Here is a 19,335-nt window from a genome sequence, read left to right as displayed (position 1 = left end):
ACTTAATTAAGAGAGAAAGAAAAGGCCATAACTAGAAGCAAGAATATAATGACAAGAAAAAATTTCACAGGTAAAAGCAAACAGCAAAGGTAGTAGACCAATCACTTAAAAGCCAGTATAAAGGTCAAAAAAAGACAAAAGTAGTAAAATTAATTACATCTAAAAATTAGTTAAGGGAATCACTAAATAAAAGGTGTTAAAGAGGACACCATATACATAAAACATAGAAGAGAGGGAAGCTAAATGTAACACTGTTAGAACGCATTTAAACTTCAGTGACCATCAACTTAACATATGCTGCTATACATATAAGACATCATATATAAACCACACAGTAACCAAAAACCAAAAACCTACAACAGATACACAAAAAAATAAAGAGAAAGGGGCGAAGCCAAGATGGTGGCTTGAGTAGAGCAGCGGAAACCTTCTCCCAAAACCATATATATTTTTGAAAATACAACAAATACAACTCTTCCTAAAAGAGAGACCAGAAGACACAGGACAACAGCCAGACCACATCCATACCTGCGAGAACCCAGTGCCTCATGAAGGGGTTAAGATACAAGCTGTGGCCTGGCTGGACCCAAGGGCCACTCACCCCAGCTCCCGGCGGGAGGAGAGGACTCGGAGCGGGAGGGAGAGGGAGCCAAGAACTGCTAATCACACAGCCCTAGCCATCTGCACCGGAGCGCAGAGACACACTGCGTACATGGGGTGCTGGATATGAGGGGAACAGCACAGTAAGACCTGTGAGTGGGTCCCCACAGACGGCGCCCCTGGGACAAAGAAAAGCGAGTGCTTTTTGAAAGTCTTCAAGGGACAGTGACGCCACAGCTGGACGGAAGCATCACAGGACATTTAGCCCAACAACTGGGAATCCCGGGGAATTCTGGGTGCCCTAACTCCCTGGGTGGCAGCACAGCTCAGAAGCCCCTCAAGGAGATAAACAGACTCCTGGCCGTTTCCCCTCCGACACAGCTCCGCCATATTGGAGCAGCAGGCTGAGGCAGGCCACGCCCATAGCAAACACGGAGCTTAACTCAACAGTTGCCGGGCAAGAATCAGAAGCCCCATCTGCGCGCAGCCGCCCAGCACAAGCCGCTAGAGGTCGCTGTTCTCCCAGGAGAGGAAGGCCATAAACCAGCAAGAAGGGACGTTCTCCCAGACGTCACACACACCAGTTCCACAAACTATCTTTATCACCATGAAAAAGGCAAAAGAACTTGATACAGAAAAATATCACAGAGTGAACCCCTGAGAAGGAGATAGACCTAACCAGCCTTCCTGAAAAACAATTCAAAATAAAGGTCATAAACACGCTGATGGAGCTGCAGAGAAATATACAAGACCTAAGGGATGATGTCCAGCTGGAGATTACAGAAGTGAAACAAACTCTGGAAGGATTTATAAGCAGAATGGACAAAATGCAAGAGGTCATTGATGGAATAGAAACCAGAGAACACGAACACATAGACCTTGATGCAGAGAGAGATAAAAGGATCTCCAGGAACAAAGCAATATTAAGAGAACTGTGTGACCAATCCAAAAGAAACAATATCAGCCTTATAGGGGTACCAGAAGAAGAGAGAGAAAAAGGGACAGAAAGTGTCCTTGAAGAAATAATTGCTGAAAACTTACCCAAACTGGGGGAGGAAATAATCGATCAGACCACAGAAGTACACAGAACTCCCAACAGAAGGGACCCAAGAAGGACAACACCAAGACACATAATTAAAATGGCAAAGATCAAGGACAAGGACAGAGTTTTAAAGGCAGCTAGAGAGAGGAAAAAGGTCACCTAAAAAGGAAAACCCATCAGGCTATCATCAGACTTCTCAACAGAAACCTTACAGGCCAGAAGAAAATGGCATGATATATTTAATGCAATGAAACAGAAAGGCCTTGAACCAAGAATACTGTATCCAGCACGATTATCATTTAAATATGAAGGAGGGATTAAACAATTCCCAGACAAGCAAAAGTTGAGGGAATTTGCCACCCACAAACCACCTCTACGGGGTATTTTAGAGGGATGGTTCTAGATGGGAGCACTCCTAAGATTAAATAGATGTCACCAAAGAAAACAAAATCACAGCAAAGAAAGGAGACCAACCAAATACTAACTAAAGGCAAAAAATGAAATCAACTACCCACAAAAGCAGTTAAAGGAAACACAAAAGAGCACAGAATAAAACAACCAACATATAAAGAATGAAGAGAAATAGAGAATCACCAGACAGTGTTTATAACAGCATAATAAGCAAGTCAAGTTAGACAGTAAGATACTAAAGAAGCTAACCTTGAACCTTTGGTAACCATGAATCTAAAGCCTGCAATGGCAATAAGTACATTATCTTTCAATATTCACCCTAAATGTAAATTGACTGAATGCACCAATTAAAAGACACAGTAATAGAATGGATAAAAAAGCAAGACCCATCTATATGCTGCTTACAAGAAACTCACCTCAAACCCAAGACATGCACAGACTGAAAGTCAAGGGATGAAAAAAGATATTTCATGCAAACAACAGGGAGAAGAAAGCAGGTGTTGCAGTACTAGTATCAGACAAAATAGACTTCAAAACAAAGAAAGTAACAATAGATAAAGAAGGACAATACATAATGATAAAGGGCTCAGTCCAACAAGAGGATATAACCATTATAAATATATATGCTCCCAAAACAGGAGCACCAGCATATGTGAAACAAATTCTAATAGAACTAAAGGAGGAAGAATGCAATGCATTCATTTTAGGAGACTTCAACATGCCACTCACTCAAAAGAATAGATCCACCGGGCAGAAAATATGTAAGGAAACAAAGGCACTGAACAACACACTAGAACAGATGAACCTAATAGACATCTATAGAACTCTACATCCAAAAGCAACAGGATACACAATCTTCTCAAGGGCACATGGAACATTCTCCAGAATAGACCACATAATAGGCCACAAAAAGAGCCTCAGTAAATTCCAAAAGATTGAAGTTCTACCAACCAACTTTTCAGACCACAAAGGTATAAAACAAGAAATAAATTGTAGAAAGAAAACAAAAAGGCTCAAAAACACATGGAGGCTTAACAACATGCTCCTAAATAATCAATGGATCAACAAACAAATTAAAATTTAGATGAAGGAATATATGGAAACAAATGACAACAACACAAAGCCCAAACTTCTGTGGGATGCACAAAAGCAGTCTTAAGAGGAAAGTATACAGCAATCCAGGCATACTTAAAGAAGGAAGAACAATCCCAAATGAATAGTCTAACATCACAATTATCGAAACTGGAAAAAGAAGAACAAATGAGGCCTAAAGTCAGCAGATGGAACGACATTATAAAGATCAGAGAAGAAATAAACAAAATTGAGAAGAATAAAACAATAGAAAAAAATCAATGAAACCAAGAGCTGGTTCTTTGACAAAACAAACAAAATAGGTAAGCCTCTAGCCAAACTTATTAAGAGAAAAAGAGAATCAAAACACATCAACAGAATCAGAAATGAGAATAGAAAAATCATGACAGACTCCACAGAAATACAAATAATTATTAAAGACTACAATGAAAACCTATATGCTAAGTAGCTGGAAAATCTAGAAGAAATGGACAACTTCCTAGAAAAATAAAACCTTCCAAGTCTGACCAAGGAAGAAACACAAAAGTTAAACAAACCAATTACGAGCAAAGAAATTGAAGCAGTAATCAAAAAACTACCCAAGAACAAAACCCCCAGGCCAGATGGAGTTACCTCGGAATTTTATCAGACATACAGAGAAGACATAATACCCATTCTCCTTGAAGTTTTCCAAAAAATAGAAGAGGAGGGAACACTCCCAAACTCATTCTAGGAAGCCAACATCACCCTAATACCAAAACCAGGCAAAGACCCCACCAAAAAAGAAAATTACAGACCAATATCCCTGATGAAGGTAGATGCAAAAATACTCAATAAAATATTAGCAAACTGAATACAAAAGTATATCAAAAGGATCATACACCATGACCAAGTGGGATTCATCCCAGGGATGCAAGGATGGTACAATATTCAAAAATCCATCAACATCATCCACCACATCAACAAAAAGGACAAAAACCACATGATCATCTCCATAGATGCTGAAAAAGCATTTGACAAAATTCCACATTGATTCATGATAAAAACTCTCAGCAAAATGGGTATAGAGGGCAAGTACCTCAACATAATATAGCCCATATATGATAAACCCACAGCTAACATCATACTGAACAGTGAGAAGCTGAAAGATTTTCCTCTGAGATCAGGAACAACACAGGGATGCCCACTCTCCCCACTGTTATTTAACATAGTACTGGAGGTCCTAGCCAAGGCAATTAGACAAAACAAAGAAATACAAGGAATTCAGATTGGTAAAGAAGAAGTTAAACTGTCATTATTTGCACATGACATGATACTGTACATTAAAAACCTTAAATACTCTACTCCAAAACTACTAGAAGTGATATAGGAATACAGCAAAGTTGCAGGATACAAAATTAACACACAGAAATCTGTGGCTTTCCTATACACTAACAATGAACCACTAGAAAGAGAAATCAGGAAAATAATTCCATTCACAATTGCATCAAAAAGAATAAAATACCTAGGAATAAACCTAACCAAAGAAGAGAAAGACCTATATACCCTGAAAACTATAAGACACTCTTAAGAGAAATTAAAGAGGACACTAACAAATGGAAACTCATCCAATGCTCTTGGCTAGGAATAATTAATATTGTCAAAATGGCCATCCTGCCCAAATCAATATACAGATTTGATGCAATCCCTACCAAATTACCAACAACATTCTTTAACGAACTGGAACAAATAGTTCAAAAATTCATATGGAAACACCATAGACCCCAAATAGTCAAAGCAATCCTGAGAAGGAACAACAAAGTGGAGGGCATCTCACCCCCCAACTTCAAGTTCTACTACAAAGCCATAGTAATCAAGATAATTTGGTACTGGCACAAGAACAGAGCCACAGACCAGTGGAACAGATTAGAGACTCCAGACATTAACCCAAACATACATGGCCAATTAATATATGATAAAGGAGCCACGGACATACAATGGGGAAATGACAGTCTCTTCAACAGATGGTGCTGGCAAAACTGGACAGCTACATGTAAGAGAATGAAACTGGACCACTGTCTAACCCCAAAGACAAAAATAAATTCGAAATAAATCAAAGACCTGAATGTAGTTCATGAAACCATAAAACTCTTAGAAAAAAACATAGGCAAAAATCTCTTAGACATAAACATTAGCGACTTCTTCACGAACATATCTCCCCAGGCAAGGAAAACAAAAGCAAAAATGAACAAGTGGGACTACATCAAGCTGAAAAGCTTCTGTACAGCAAAGGACACCATCAATAGAACAAAAAGGTACCCTACAGTATGGGAGAATATATTCGTGAATGACAGATCCGATAAAAGCTTGACATCCAAAATATATAAAGAGCTCACGCACCTCAACAAGCAAAAAGCAAATAATGCAATTAAAAAATGGGCAGAGGAGCTGAACAGACAGTTCTCCACAGAAGAAATTCAGATGGCCAACAGACACATGAAAAGATGCTCAACATCACTAGTTATCAGAGAAATGCAAATTAAAACCACAATGAGATATCACCTCACACCAGTAAGGATGGCCACCATCCAAAAGACAAACAATAACAAATGTTGGTGAGGTTGTGGCGAAAGGGGAACCCTCCTACACTGCTGGTGGGAATGTAAATTAGTTCAACCATCGTGGAAAGCAGTATGGAGGTTCCTCAAAATGCTCAAAATAGACTTACGATTTGACCCAGGAATTCCACTTCTAGGAATTTACCCTAAGAATGCAACACTCCAGTTTGAAAAAGACAGATGCACCCCTATGTTTCTCGCAGCACTATTTGCAATAGCCAAGAAATGGAAGCAACCTAAGTGTCCATCAGTAGATGAATGGATAAAGAAGATGTGGTACATGTACACATTGGAATATTATGTAGCCATAAGAGAAAAGAAATCCTACCATTTGCAACAACATGGATGGAGCTAGAGGGTATTATGCTCAGTGAAATAAGCCAAGCGGAGAAAGACAAATACCAAATGATTTCACTAATATGTGGAGTATAAGAACAAAGAGAAACTGAAGGAACAAAACAGCAGCAGAATCACAGAACCCAAAAAATGGAATAACAGTTACCAAAGGGAAAGGGACTGGGGAGGATGGGAGGGTAGGGAGGGATAAGGGCGGGGAGGAAGAAAGGGGGTATTATGATTAGTATGTACAATGTGGTGGGTGGGGGAAAGGGGAGGGCTGTGCAACACAGAGAAGACAAGTAGTGATTCTACAACATCTTACTATGCTGATGGACAGTGACTGTCCATCGGGGTTTGTGGGGGGGATTTGGTGAAGGGGAGAGCCTAGTAAACATAATGTTCTTCATGTAATTGTAGATTAATGATAACAAAATTAAAAATTATAAGAAATAAAATAAAATAAAACAAAGAGAAAAGAATCCAAGCATAACACTAAAGAAAATCATTACACACAAGGGAAGAGAGTAAGGACCAGAGAAGAATGACAAAAACAACCAGAAAATGCTTAACAAAATGGCAATCATTACATACCTATCAATAATCACTTTAAATGTAAATGGACAAATGCTCTAATCAAACGACATAGGGTGACTGCATGGACAAAAAAGCAAGACCCATCTATATGCTGTCTACTCACTTCAGACCCAAAGACATAGACTGAAACTGAAGGGATGGAAAAAGATATTCCATGAAAAATGAAATGAAAAAAAAAGCTGGAGTAGCAGTATTAATTTCAACAAAGTAGACTTTAAAACAAGGACTGTAACAAGAGACAAAGAATGGCATTATATAAAGATTAAGCACTCAGTGCAGCACGATGATATAACAATTGTACATATCAACACACCCAACAAAGGAGCACCTAAATACACAGAGCAAATATAAACAGACATGAAGGGAGAAGTTGACAGTAATACAATAATAGTGGGAGACTTCAATACCCAACTTTCAACACTGGATAGATCCTCCAGACAGCAAAGCTGGCCATCTTGGCAGTATGCGTTTGACCATCACTGCAATTAGTTTCCATAGTTCTTGGCTTAAAGAGAGGTGTCTCTATTATGCTAGTCTACCATTTCCAGGTGGTAGACCAAGAGACCAAAACACCAACAGTAGCCCAAAAGTCAGGACTTGGTAAAAATGTAATAGCTTATCAAGGAGACGATGACAGAGCTACAGGAATGGCCTTGAGGCTGCCCGCTGGGTGGAGTGACCGTGTTTATGTCTGGTTCTGCATAGCTGGTGCTGAGGCTGAACAGTCATGGCGGCAATCCAGTGGACACCTCCAGGTTTCAGTTTTGCTGAACCATCCATAGCCCAAGCTCAGGAATTCAGGGTAACTTCTGTTAACGCAGGGCTTCACTGAGCTGGGGGTTTACTTTAGGTGGTGGAACGGAGGAGTTCCTCCAAGTGACAGCTGTCACTTTTTCATGTAAAGCCATGATGTTGCAAGACCAACTGGACTCATTCTTAAATATCCCATTTCCATTTGACAAGCAAGGCCTGTTGGATCCTTCCCACCTTGTTAGTTGTAGTCTGAATTGACCCATCCCAAGATGAAAATGTTAGGTCACAATGCAAAGGCCTACACTTGGGTCAGTTCAACTGCAAGCAGGCAAAAAGCTATTTTTCAAAAGGGGTGTATGTAGTAGCTATACCAGGGACTGATGAGTCCAAAACCCCAATGGATAACTCTGGGTGGAGGCTAACTCAATCTGTCAGAGGTTCCAGCCAACAAAATCATTAGTCACAGAGACGGTACCTCAAAGCGGTCATGTGGGTTGTGGAGCTACAAAGGTAGAGCTTACCACAGTACAAACAACTCCCAATACAGCTGATTGATCTGAGCCCTTCTCAAAGCCTGCTCATTTGCAGGTGAGCCAATATAAAAAAGAGAAAGCCAATGTGCAGCCCAATTGTGTTTTCAAAACTTAAAGAGTGCACACCTTTTTGGTAGTGGGAGATGAAAATATAGCAGGGACTGAGCTCTGTCAGCCTACCTGGTCCTAAGAAACTACCTGGCAGGCAGCCCCATGGGTGCTCTTGGGAGTGTCACTTACTTCTGCTGGCACAAGCCTATCCTCATGAGGGCCACTGGCAGTGAGGCTTCCAACTTATCTGCCAACAATACACCATTCATACACTGGAAGTTTGGGTCATCACAGGGCAGAGGCACTTTTGTCAAATCCTCACCATTCCGAAGGGCAGTGGGAGGAATTGGTGTGTTCCTATAGCATTTTTCTGTATGTACCTCTTCCCAAGTGGGACAACTCGTCCCACACTTACAGCATGGGGGTGCAAGCATACATACACTAATTCTTCACATACACACACTAATTCTTCACATACATTCAGATACAGAAGCAACAACACAGATCATTGGATAGGATCAAAGAGCCCCACCCACAAGACATTAGTTTCCCTTTCCAACTTCCAATCAGGAAATACAGAATCCACAAAGAAAAAATATATATAATCTGTAATCCTACAGATGAGAGAGAGCCATTATTAATATTTTTGATTTGTTTGGTGTAATATGTGTATGTTCATATCTAATAACTGAGATTGTACGATGCTCAGCCATTTGCACATTATAAAAAGCACTTTCCCATGTCATCATAAAAAATTCTCGTTGTCATAATATATGAATATACCATGGTGTTTATGTCATTAACTGTGCATGTTTAAGTTATTTTCAGTTTTTTTGCTATTTTAAATAACACTGGAAAAAACAACATAGAATGCTTTTTTATAATGCTTTCTTTTATATATGGAGTGAGATGTGAATCTAATTTTTGTTATTCTTTTATTATTTCCCCCAAAAAGGTTTTATCATAACATTTTCTTTTTTTGAAATGTTACACTCCTTATAATGTACGCTTTTACAACATGGACTTAATGTATCTGTCTGCATCTGTGCCACCTGCCTTCTCAAGTGTGCCTAGAATTTCTATGCAAGTCCAGTAACAAGGGTTTGCTGGGTCATAATGAAAACACCCTACAGTTCAACATACTGAGTGATTCAACAGCTACACTAAAAAATTTTCTACTCTCCCTGAAATATGTACCCCTGTCCTGAGTAGTTTCCCAAATGCTGCTTGACTAACAGTCTTCCCTCATTTACCCTCAAGAAGTGTTCCAAGTATGGGGCAGACCCATCCCTCCTTACTTAGAGGCTCCCAGGTGCACACTGCACATTTACCCATCACACGGAGTTCAGAGATGCTCATGATGCTCTCCTCGTACCTGAGCACAAAGGTGGGCTGCATCTTACCTACTACTCCAAGCCTATTTCTCCATTTAATAGTGTCACTCCTGACAATACTGTATGTGACCCATGTGATATTTCACAGCACTGACAAATAACCACAGCTACCACAGATAAAACTGTCATAATTTTGGAGTCAAGGTTATCAAAGTCCACTGACACAGCCTTAGCTACTAGAAATTAGACATAAAAAAATGAAGATCAAATATAATATATTCCATAGACACTTGAGGAAAAAGGTTAATTTCTATGCTTAAAGGGATGCATCTCCATCTAGTCATAGACATGATATTTTATGTTTAAATATTTAAACACAGTAAGGACAAAGCAGGCATGAAGTAATTGTGCATTATTAAACTGCAGTTACAACTGTGACTTTGCCAATTTTTCTTCCTATTCTAAGAAGTTCTGGGACTCGATGACACTGTTTTATGATAAATAAGATAAATACTGCTGTCTTCCTTATAGATAGCTTTGACGAACATAAAACACTAATATTAACAAAAGTAGTTAATAGTTACTGAGTACTTATTATGGACCTACCAGTACTATTCTAATCACTGTACTTAGATTAACTCATTTAATCCTCACATCAACCTCATGAGAAAGGCATATGATTATCATCCCAATTTTATGCATTAGGAAACCAGTTAGAAGTGGAATGGCAACAATTTAAACCAAGGCACTATGCATTCCTGCTTTTCCAAATAACATGAAACAGCCCTTTTGTACCATTTAATGTTTTCTCCCTTGATATAATAATATTGGCACTGTGGTCTATTCCACAGCCCCTAAAAAACAAAAAAGCCTGTCTATCTTTTCACTGTTAATGTACCTAAGTGATTATAAATCTTGTGGCCAGCATCACCTGCTCTGTAAAGCCTTACCTATCTCTTCCCACACAGAATTCCTCTCTCTTTAACACTTTGAAATACTTAATTCCATTATTATACATCTACTGGAACTTTTCTTTACAAGCATTATAGTATTTACTTTCATACTTTGAACCTACTGAGTTCAATAACAATGTCTAATCATCTCTGTAACTACAGAGTAGTTGAAAAATAACCAGTGCTCACAAAATGGCTATTGAATTAAATCATGTAAACCAAAGCAAATCCTGAATTTGAAATTTCTAATGTGATCTCTTTGACCGCTTCACAGTAGTATTATATTTTTTTATTATGTTTATCATAATGTCCAGTATTATGGTAATCTTGACTTCACTTACTCTATCAGTTCCTCTACTAAACAACTCCATTTTAGGCAAGTACATTAGTTAGGATTCTATGTTGAATGTCATAGGAAACCCAGGTGAAATTAATGGCTTTCTCTTACCGTTTCCCTCGGGGATAATGTCGCACATATTCTCCAACATCGTGAGCAGCAACAGCTAAGACTTGTGGATCATCTGACACCTCCAGAAGTTTTGTCAAAATTCTGAAATATATTTAATTCAAAGAGAGTCTGATTACTAATTTGTCTATAGAGCACAACAGAGTATAGGTAAAATCCATGTATCTTCCCCAAAAGAGACATTTATAAACAGAATTGTATTTTCTTTAGATTTCACTATTACACATAACATATTACACGTTAGCAGTTTTCAAACCTTTATACATACATTAACAGATTATTTTCATATTCACAATGTATATACAACCCACAATTCCCAAAGTATCAGGAACTCCTTCTCTCCTGCTCTCTCAAGAAAGAATTATTTGAATGTGACTAAATGTTATTTTCATATCCAGTTACCAGTGAGTCCTTGCTAATGACATTTTGAACATAAATCATTTGTAAAGCTTTTATTATATTAGGAACAAATTATGTTAAGCTGGGGTCAAGAGGGAGTCTGAGCCCTGAGCACCTACATTCCCCCAATCTTGTCTCAACCCTCACAAAAGACTTGAACATATACTTTGCAAATATAATTAAAACTATACAGAACTGATTTCTGAGAAGTTGACAGCCCAAATTTACAACTCTGAATCCCTTGCCCTCCTACTATTTGTCTAGACCAACTACACAAGCCAAGTAAAACTACTGCTGGAGCCTGAGGGTACTTCTGAGAACAGGAGGCAGCCATAAACAGCAGAGAAGGCTCCCCTCTACTGGGATCCTGGAGGCATGACCCTGGATTTCTGCCTCCTCAAGGCCCTCTAGGAAAGGGTCATCTTACCCAGGGGCTTCGAGTGTTCTTAGAGTGAAGGGAGGGGGGATCACACTGTTCAGAATCCAGTCAGCTGAGAAAGGAGTGCACTTCACCCTGAGTGCAAGTGGAGATCATTCAAGGAATAGATAGTTCCTGTTATTTAAACTGCCCAAGGGCACAGAAGGAAATAGAAAACCTCAATTTATTCCAGAAGCAGCATATAACTGTGATAACCAATCAAAATGAGTAATTTTTAATGGCTAGGTGAAAACATATAAAAATTGTTTTTTAATATGCCAGGAATAGCTACTCAGATACAGATAGAGAAAAAATTTAAAGAATAAGCTAACTATGTATGGTGATAGCTGGTAGCTAGATTTATCATGTATATAAATGTTGAATCACTGTGTTGTACACCTGAAACTAATGTAATACTGTGTGTCAACTACCCTTCAATAAAAAATAATTATCTACAAAAAAAAAAAATAGTATAATAAATTCCCTTGTCTCTCTAAAAAAAAAAAAATCTGGCCATTTATGACAACTTGGATAAACCTGGAGGGCACATGCTAAGTGAAATAAGCCAGAGAAAGGCAAATACTGCATGGTATCACTTATATGTGAAATCTTAAAAAGCTGAATTCATAGAAACAGGGAACAGATTGGTAATTGCCAAGGTCTGGGGTGGAGGGAATGGGGACTAAAGGTACAAACTTTCAGTTACAAAATGAGTAAGCTCTGAGGATCTAATGTACAGCATGGTGATACAGTTAATAATAATGTATCATATACTTATAATTGCTAAGAGAATGGATTTTAAGCATTCTCACCCCCCCAAAAAAAAGGTAACCGTGTATGTGTATACTAATAGTTGTAATTATTTCATAATGAAGACATATATCAAATCATGTGTACTTCATAAAATATAGTTTTATTTGTCAATTATACTTCAATAAAGCTGGGGAAAAATAATTTTAAAAAAAAGAAGAAGAAGCTAACTGGACCTAGCAGAATAATGAGAGACTGTCTTTCATTCAGTGCTCAGATCAAATGTCACCTCTTGCTTAAGAGGCACCAACCACTCTAAGACAGTACCCTCCATCATTACTCTCTATCCCCTCTTGCTGATTCATTTTTCTTCACCGTACCAATCACCACCAGCCATTATATTATATAGTTACTTGATTATTTGTTAGGCTTTCTCTCCCAAATACAATGTAAGCTTAATAACAATACAATATTTTACCTGCCATTGCATCTGCAACACCTAGAATAGTACTGACCCTAAAACTGATGCTCAGTAAACACTTGTTGAAAAAAGTGAATAAGTAGTTTAAGAGTAAAATTGTGATGTCAAATGGGAAAAACAATTTTGACAGCTCCTAACAGAATTTACATTACACAGACTCTTTGATCCAGCAATTTTATTTCTAGGAATCTATCCTACAGAAATATTTTCACACTTCCACTATGATGTGTGTACGCCAGCTCAGACTAAGAGGAAGGCCAGAGAGTGGAGGCCATGTAAAAGGGTCAAACTTTTCCCTCCATTTCTTCTTCTTCCATGATGGTAGCGCCTGCTTTTCCCTCTATAATAATGACAACCTCACTTACAAAGCAGTTTCACATTCACCACTTTATCCAATCCCTACAACTAGGATTATTAGTTCTACCTATTTTACAGAGAGGTAAACCAAGGCTGAGTGAAATAAAGTGACCAAAGACCCAAAAAAACCCACTACGTTATTTTAAAAGACCCCAAGCTATAAGTGAGAAAAGGCAAGTTACAGACTAATGCACTTAGTATAGCGAAGTATGAATAATTCAACATAAAAGATGTGGGTAGATGCGGGTACAGGTGTGTCTTTGCACAAAAGAACACTGGAGAGTGAGTGTACCACCCATGGGCCTGGTTACCACTGGGAAGGAGTCTGAGATAGAGGAACAGTGAAGAAACCCTTGCCGTTTAGTTCCGTATGCCTTCAATAGTGCTTGAATGACTTGGCCCAGGCTGTTTGATAGAACTTAAAATACAGAGATTCAGCAACTGACACAGACATTTAAAAATTTTACCTGCTTTTTTTTAAACCAAGATCCATAAGATTACTATCTCTTAAGAACTGCTCATTTAAAATTATGTTTAAATTTAAATTTAAAATAAGAGAAAAAAGGTTTGAGACCATTTAATTATCTATTTGCACACAAACTATTCATTTACAAAATGTAAATTTACATCTTAAAATCTTTACTAGAAAGCAACTTGATCACAATTATCTTTGCTCATATGCATTAAACCAAATAAACTTAGAAGTAATAAAACTGAACTTCCTTCAAAATCTGTGTGAATCTATGAGGCCTGCTTAATTTCAGTTTCTGAAGCACATTCATCTGCTAATGTCCCCTGCAGGGCTCAAGATTTCTCTGCCTACCCTCTTCTATTACCCTCTCAGCCAGTCAAATAGCTGTTTTTGTTGTTGTCATCATTGTTCATTAGTTTTAATTGTTTATATTGAGGTACATACAATAAACACACATAACAAACAGCCTGTCAAATATCTAAACTCTATAAAATAATAAACAGGAAGCAAGCACTTGATCACTGTTAATCAAGGAATCATTTCATTATGAAGTAATTACATGCCTTCTATCTTCCAGACTCATTAGAAAATCTGCATTTCCAAGTAATAGAGGAGAAAGGAGTAGCATTTATTATACACATGCATGTTCCAAACTATGTTAATACAGTCCTCATAACAACCCATAAATGAGGAAATGAGACTCAGGATTATGTTTGAAACTGAGATCTGAATTATCCACTGACTAGCCCACATCCTAAGGTTAGTTCATTCAACTCAAGCACACAGAAACCCCAAAGAAAAAAACAAGACATACAATTCAATCTCCTATGCATTTTTTTAAATTTTAAACTATGTTCTTTTTAAAAGGCCAACTTGCAATTATTCTAAAATTAAGTTTAATTCAACTGAAACATTAATAACTTCAAGATATTAAATTACTTTGACGTTACTGTTAGATAGAAAGGTAGACATGAGCAGCTGAAAAAGGGGAAAATAAGGTTCAAAGAGAAAGCCCCCAGAAAAGATTCAAACAAAAAGCCGCCCAAACTCTGTCCAGGTAGGGGGTCCCATGTGAAGACAACAAAGGCTTTTTTTGCAAGAAGATAACTTCCTCCCCAACCAGATCCCAATGCGGGCACAATAGAAAGGAAATAAGTGCCCAACCACACCTCACCGTGGGGAAAGGACATGCTCACTGAGAGGGAGAACTACATAGAAGGACCTATCAATCAAATAATCCCACTTTGTCTGTCAAAGAGGCCCCTCACAGCCAGATGTAATATATAAGCCTCCCCCCTGAAAGTTCAGTGCCTTTGTCTACCTTGACTTTGGCTGGCTCTTCCCTTGGAGTGTATTTGAATAAAACTTTAGCACCACTTTGCTACTGTGTTTCTTACTTTCAATTTTTTGTTGTGGCTGAGGCCCAGGGAGGACAAAACTGAGAACAAACTCAACCTATAACATTATTTTTTTATTTTGAAGTTTTAAGATATTATTTTATGAAATAATAGAAAATATTAATAAAGATTCTTTTAGAGCATAACAAAATATTAATTTTGAAGATGTTAAGCCAGAAGTCAGCATATCACAGCCAAAGTCTAAACCCAGCAGCCACCTATTTTTGTAAATAAAGAAATAAAGTTTTATTGCAACACAGCTACACTCACTATTTTGTCCATGGCTGCTTTGGCACTACAAGGACAGAGTTGAGTTGTGACAGAGAAAGAACAGCTCACAAAGCCTAAATGTTTACTTTCTAGGCCGTTACAGAAGTTTGCCAATGCCTGCCTTAAACCATATTCAGAGACTTGAGCCAGTGTCCCTTTGGCTGAGACCCTTGACACTCAATATATGGTCTGCAAACCAGCAGCATTAGTATCACCTGGACATTTATTAGAAATGCTGAGTCACAGACCCAATCCTGGACCTACTAAGTTAGAATCAGCATTTTAGCAAGATTTTCATTAACTTAGAAAAGCACAGTCTTAGACTCTTAAAACTGCTGGACTTAGGAGGAGTCACAGAGACTTTGTAGTCAAATCTAGAAAATACAGAAATGATTTTAATAATTATCCTTTAGGTCCATTTAGTCCTCTGGGTATCTTCAGCAACAATGAAAGTATATTTGAATTATTATCTGCAAATCTACCAAGTAAATTTTTCATTTTTATATTCAAATCATTAGTAAAAAATGTTCAAAAGGAGACATTCAAAAAAAGAGATTCTGTGGTAAGCAAAGAGAGAACTCCCTCCAAGTCATCTCAGAATACAACTGAAAGTCAACAATGGACTCATCAATTACAAGCTAAATCTCTATCACCACATTAACCACCAGCTAAGAGTCTGTCAGATACTCTAATGGGATTGAGACAGCAACAGATCACAGCTTTGGAGTTAGACTAAATGTGAATTCTGATTCCAACATTTGCTAGAAATGTAATCTTGGAGAGCATCTACTCAAATCCAAAGGTAAGAATTTACATTATTATTGTTTACACATTTGTTCTTGTTCTCTTTCAGTGTTTTTCCTCAGTTTTAAAAACTTCTTTGTTTCCTCGGCTTTTGCTTTTCTCTTAAGTACACCTACATGATTTATTTTATTTGAGAAAATTTTCTTATTGAAAATTACACTATTTTAAAATTACACAATATTAGAAAGTATTTCTGCATACTATATATACTCAAAAATGATTGTGGAAAAAATGGCCTTATATCATATACTTGTGAGGTTTAGAATTACCTGGAAACAGGACAGAACCTGACATAAATACTCCACAGATTTATGTCCACAGATAAAAAGAAGGCTAATATTCATTGTCTTTTTAAATAGCAGAATAAAACAAAGATTTCATGTGTACCTATTTTTCAGGTAATTTGAAGAGTACTGCTAGTATGCCCCTCCTGTCAATCATCCTCATGTATACAACTTATAGGAATGAAAATTCAAGATAAAAAATGACTTCAAGTTTCCCATCACATAAGCATAAAATAGAACTACAGTGCTATATGCCGTTGATTCTGATTAAGAAAATCACAAAGGGTCATAAAAAGGTAAAAGGAATAATTTGAAAGAGACTTTTCATAAAAGGTAAAACCTAATGCCAGAAAATAGAACATACACTTCAAAAGGCACTTTAAGTATACTGTAATAAAAATAACATAATGCTTGTAATAATTTATAAAAAGCTCCCCTCTATATATTCAAGTTTTCTGAAGACTGATTTAAAAAACATCCAAGCTTGTTTTCTTGTTAAAAATTCAAAGTGGAAAGGGATTAAAGATGGCGCATGAGAGGTGAGACAGAGGCTTCCTCCTAAAACACCATATAATATGAAAATATAATTAATACAACTACTCCTGAAAAAGCAACAGGAAAGAGGGCTAAGCCAGATTGCATACACCTGGAGAAAAGAATAAACCTCACAGAACAGGGTAAGATACCAAAGCCATGGCTGGGTGGGACCCAAGCCCTTCCCCAACCCCAGCTCATAGGCAGGAGGAAGAGAAACAGAGTGGGGAGAGAGTGGAGGCCTGCGACTGCTGAACACCTAGCTATGGAGATCTGCTCTGGGAGCAGAAACCTACATTTCATGTTGCTTTCTCAGTGTTCTTATGATTAGGGGTGTTGGAAAGCTAAGACAGGCAGAATACCTGGAGATACTAAGATTCCAGCCACTTGGGGAAAGCAGGGATCCATATATGGCTGCCCTGGGACAGAAGAAAGGCAGGCAGTCTGAGAGACTTCCTAATAGTGAGAGGGCTGCTAAAGGGGCAAGGACTGCAGAGAACTTACAGCTCAGGAGAGAGGACAGGTAGCCAAATTGTCCTGGTACACTCTGCCCAGCAGGTTGGGAACTTTCACGATCGTCAGGCACTCCAGCCTCCTGGCTAGCTACACAACTCCAAGGCCCCCCTCTGTGATATGCAGCCTACAGTGCCTTTCTCCTGGCCAGCCCCACCTGGCTTGCAAAATGGCAAACCCTACCCTGACATTAGGCCAGCCAGAGGTAAGCCCCATGTACAGGAACTACAAACACAAAGCATAGAGGCTTATACCTGTATGCTCAGCCCACTGATTCAGGCACTGGAGACATGCATAGCATCCAGTAAGCAGGAAACAGCTCTCTCCTCCCCCTAGGCACCAACACCACTCCCCTGTGACCCCCAGCATTGCTGTAGGGGCTGTGTAGCTCCAGAGAGTAGTGTCTGGGCACTAGAGAGCACCAGACATGAATATGAAGCATCAAAGGAACCTGGTTCAAAGAAAATTATGAATACAACAGCAGAGAAAGATTCTAATGAAATTGACCTCATGAATCTTCCTGAAAGAGATTTCAAAATAAAAATCATTAACATGCTCATGGAGGTACAGAAAAATATTCAAGAACTCAGGAATGAATTCCGGTAGGAGATCCAATCATTATGGAACACAGTATCAGAAATGAAACATCCAATAGAAGGTTTCAAAAGCAGATTAGATCTAAGGTAGAGGAAACAATAAATGAAACAGAAATTGGAGAAGAGGAATACAAAGAAGCTGAGGCACAGAGAGAAAAAAGGATCTCTAAGAATGAAAGAATATTGAGAGAACTGTGTGAACAATCCAAATGGAACAATATACGTATTATAGGGGTACCAAAAGAAGAAGAGAGAGAAAAAGGGATAGAAAGTATCTTTGAGTAGGTAATTGCTGAAAATCTCCCCAATCTGCAGAAGGAGATAGTCTCTCATGCCATGGAGGTGCATAGATATCCCAACAAAAGGGACCCAAGGAAGACAACACCAAGACAGATAGTAATTAAAATGGCAAAGATCAAGGATAAGGACAGACTATTAAAAGCAGCCAGAGAAATAAGAACACATACAAAAGAAAGCCCATCAGACTATCATCAGAATTCTCAGCAGAAACCTTACAGGCCAAAAGGGAGTGGCATGATGTATTTAATGCAATGAAGCAGAAAGGCCTCAGACCAAGAATACTTATCTGGAAAGTTTATCATTTAAATTTGAAGGAGGTGCTAAACAATTTTCAGATAAGCAAAAGCTGAGGGAATTTACCTCCCAGAAACCATCTCTACAGTGTATTTTGGAGGGACTGTCATAGACAGAAGTGTTCCTAAGTTTTAATAGCTGTCACCAGAGGTAATAAAACCACAGTAAAGAAAGTAGAAGAGCTAATTACTAAGCAAATGCAATATTAAATAATCTATCCCAAAAGTCAATCAAGGGATAGACACAGAGTACAGAGTATGATACCTAATATATAAAAGATGGAGTAGGAAGAAAGAGGAGAAAATAAAAAGAACCTTTAGATTGTGTTTGTAATACCATACTAAGTGAGTTAAGTTAGACTCTTAGATAGTAAGGAAGTTAACCTTGAAACACTGGTAACCATGAATATAAACCCTGCTATGGTAATAAGTACATACCTATTGATAATCATGCTAAATATAAATGGACTGGATGCACCAATCAAAAGGCATAGAGTCAAGGAATGGATAAAAAGGCAAGACCCATTGATATGCTGTCTACAAGAGACTCGCGTTAAACCCAAAGACATACACAGAATAAAAGTGAATGGAGGAAAAAGATACTTCATGCAACTAACAGTGAGAAAAAAGCAGCAGCTGTGGTACTTGTATCAAACAAAACTGACTTCAAAACAAAGAAAGTCACAAGAGACAAAGAAAGACATTACATAATGATAAAAGGGT

The 19,335-nt window shown here is 38.1% G+C and overlaps 1 protein-coding gene across 6 annotated transcripts in view; it reads right to left on the bottom strand.

The window, feature by feature from the left end:
• The window catches only part of ATP6V1H (ATPase H+ transporting V1 subunit H), a 180,372-nt gene that overhangs the window by 58,306 nt on the left and 102,731 nt on the right, over positions 1 to 19,335 (bottom strand). For all 6 annotated transcript variants that reach the window (XM_036919132.2, XM_036919126.2, XM_036919127.2 and 3 more), the window contains exon 12: positions 10,727 to 10,828. In XM_036919132.2, coding sequence (XP_036775027.1) covers positions 10,727 to 10,828 — 102 coding nt within the window. The remainder of the gene's footprint in view (positions 1 to 10,726; positions 10,829 to 19,335) is intronic.

This window comes from Manis pentadactyla, chromosome 3, assembly GCF_030020395.1.
Source record: "Manis pentadactyla isolate mManPen7 chromosome 3, mManPen7.hap1, whole genome shotgun sequence".
NCBI lineage: Eukaryota > Metazoa > Chordata > Mammalia > Pholidota > Manidae > Manis > Manis pentadactyla.
This window is presented reverse-complemented; position numbering and strand designations above follow the sequence as displayed.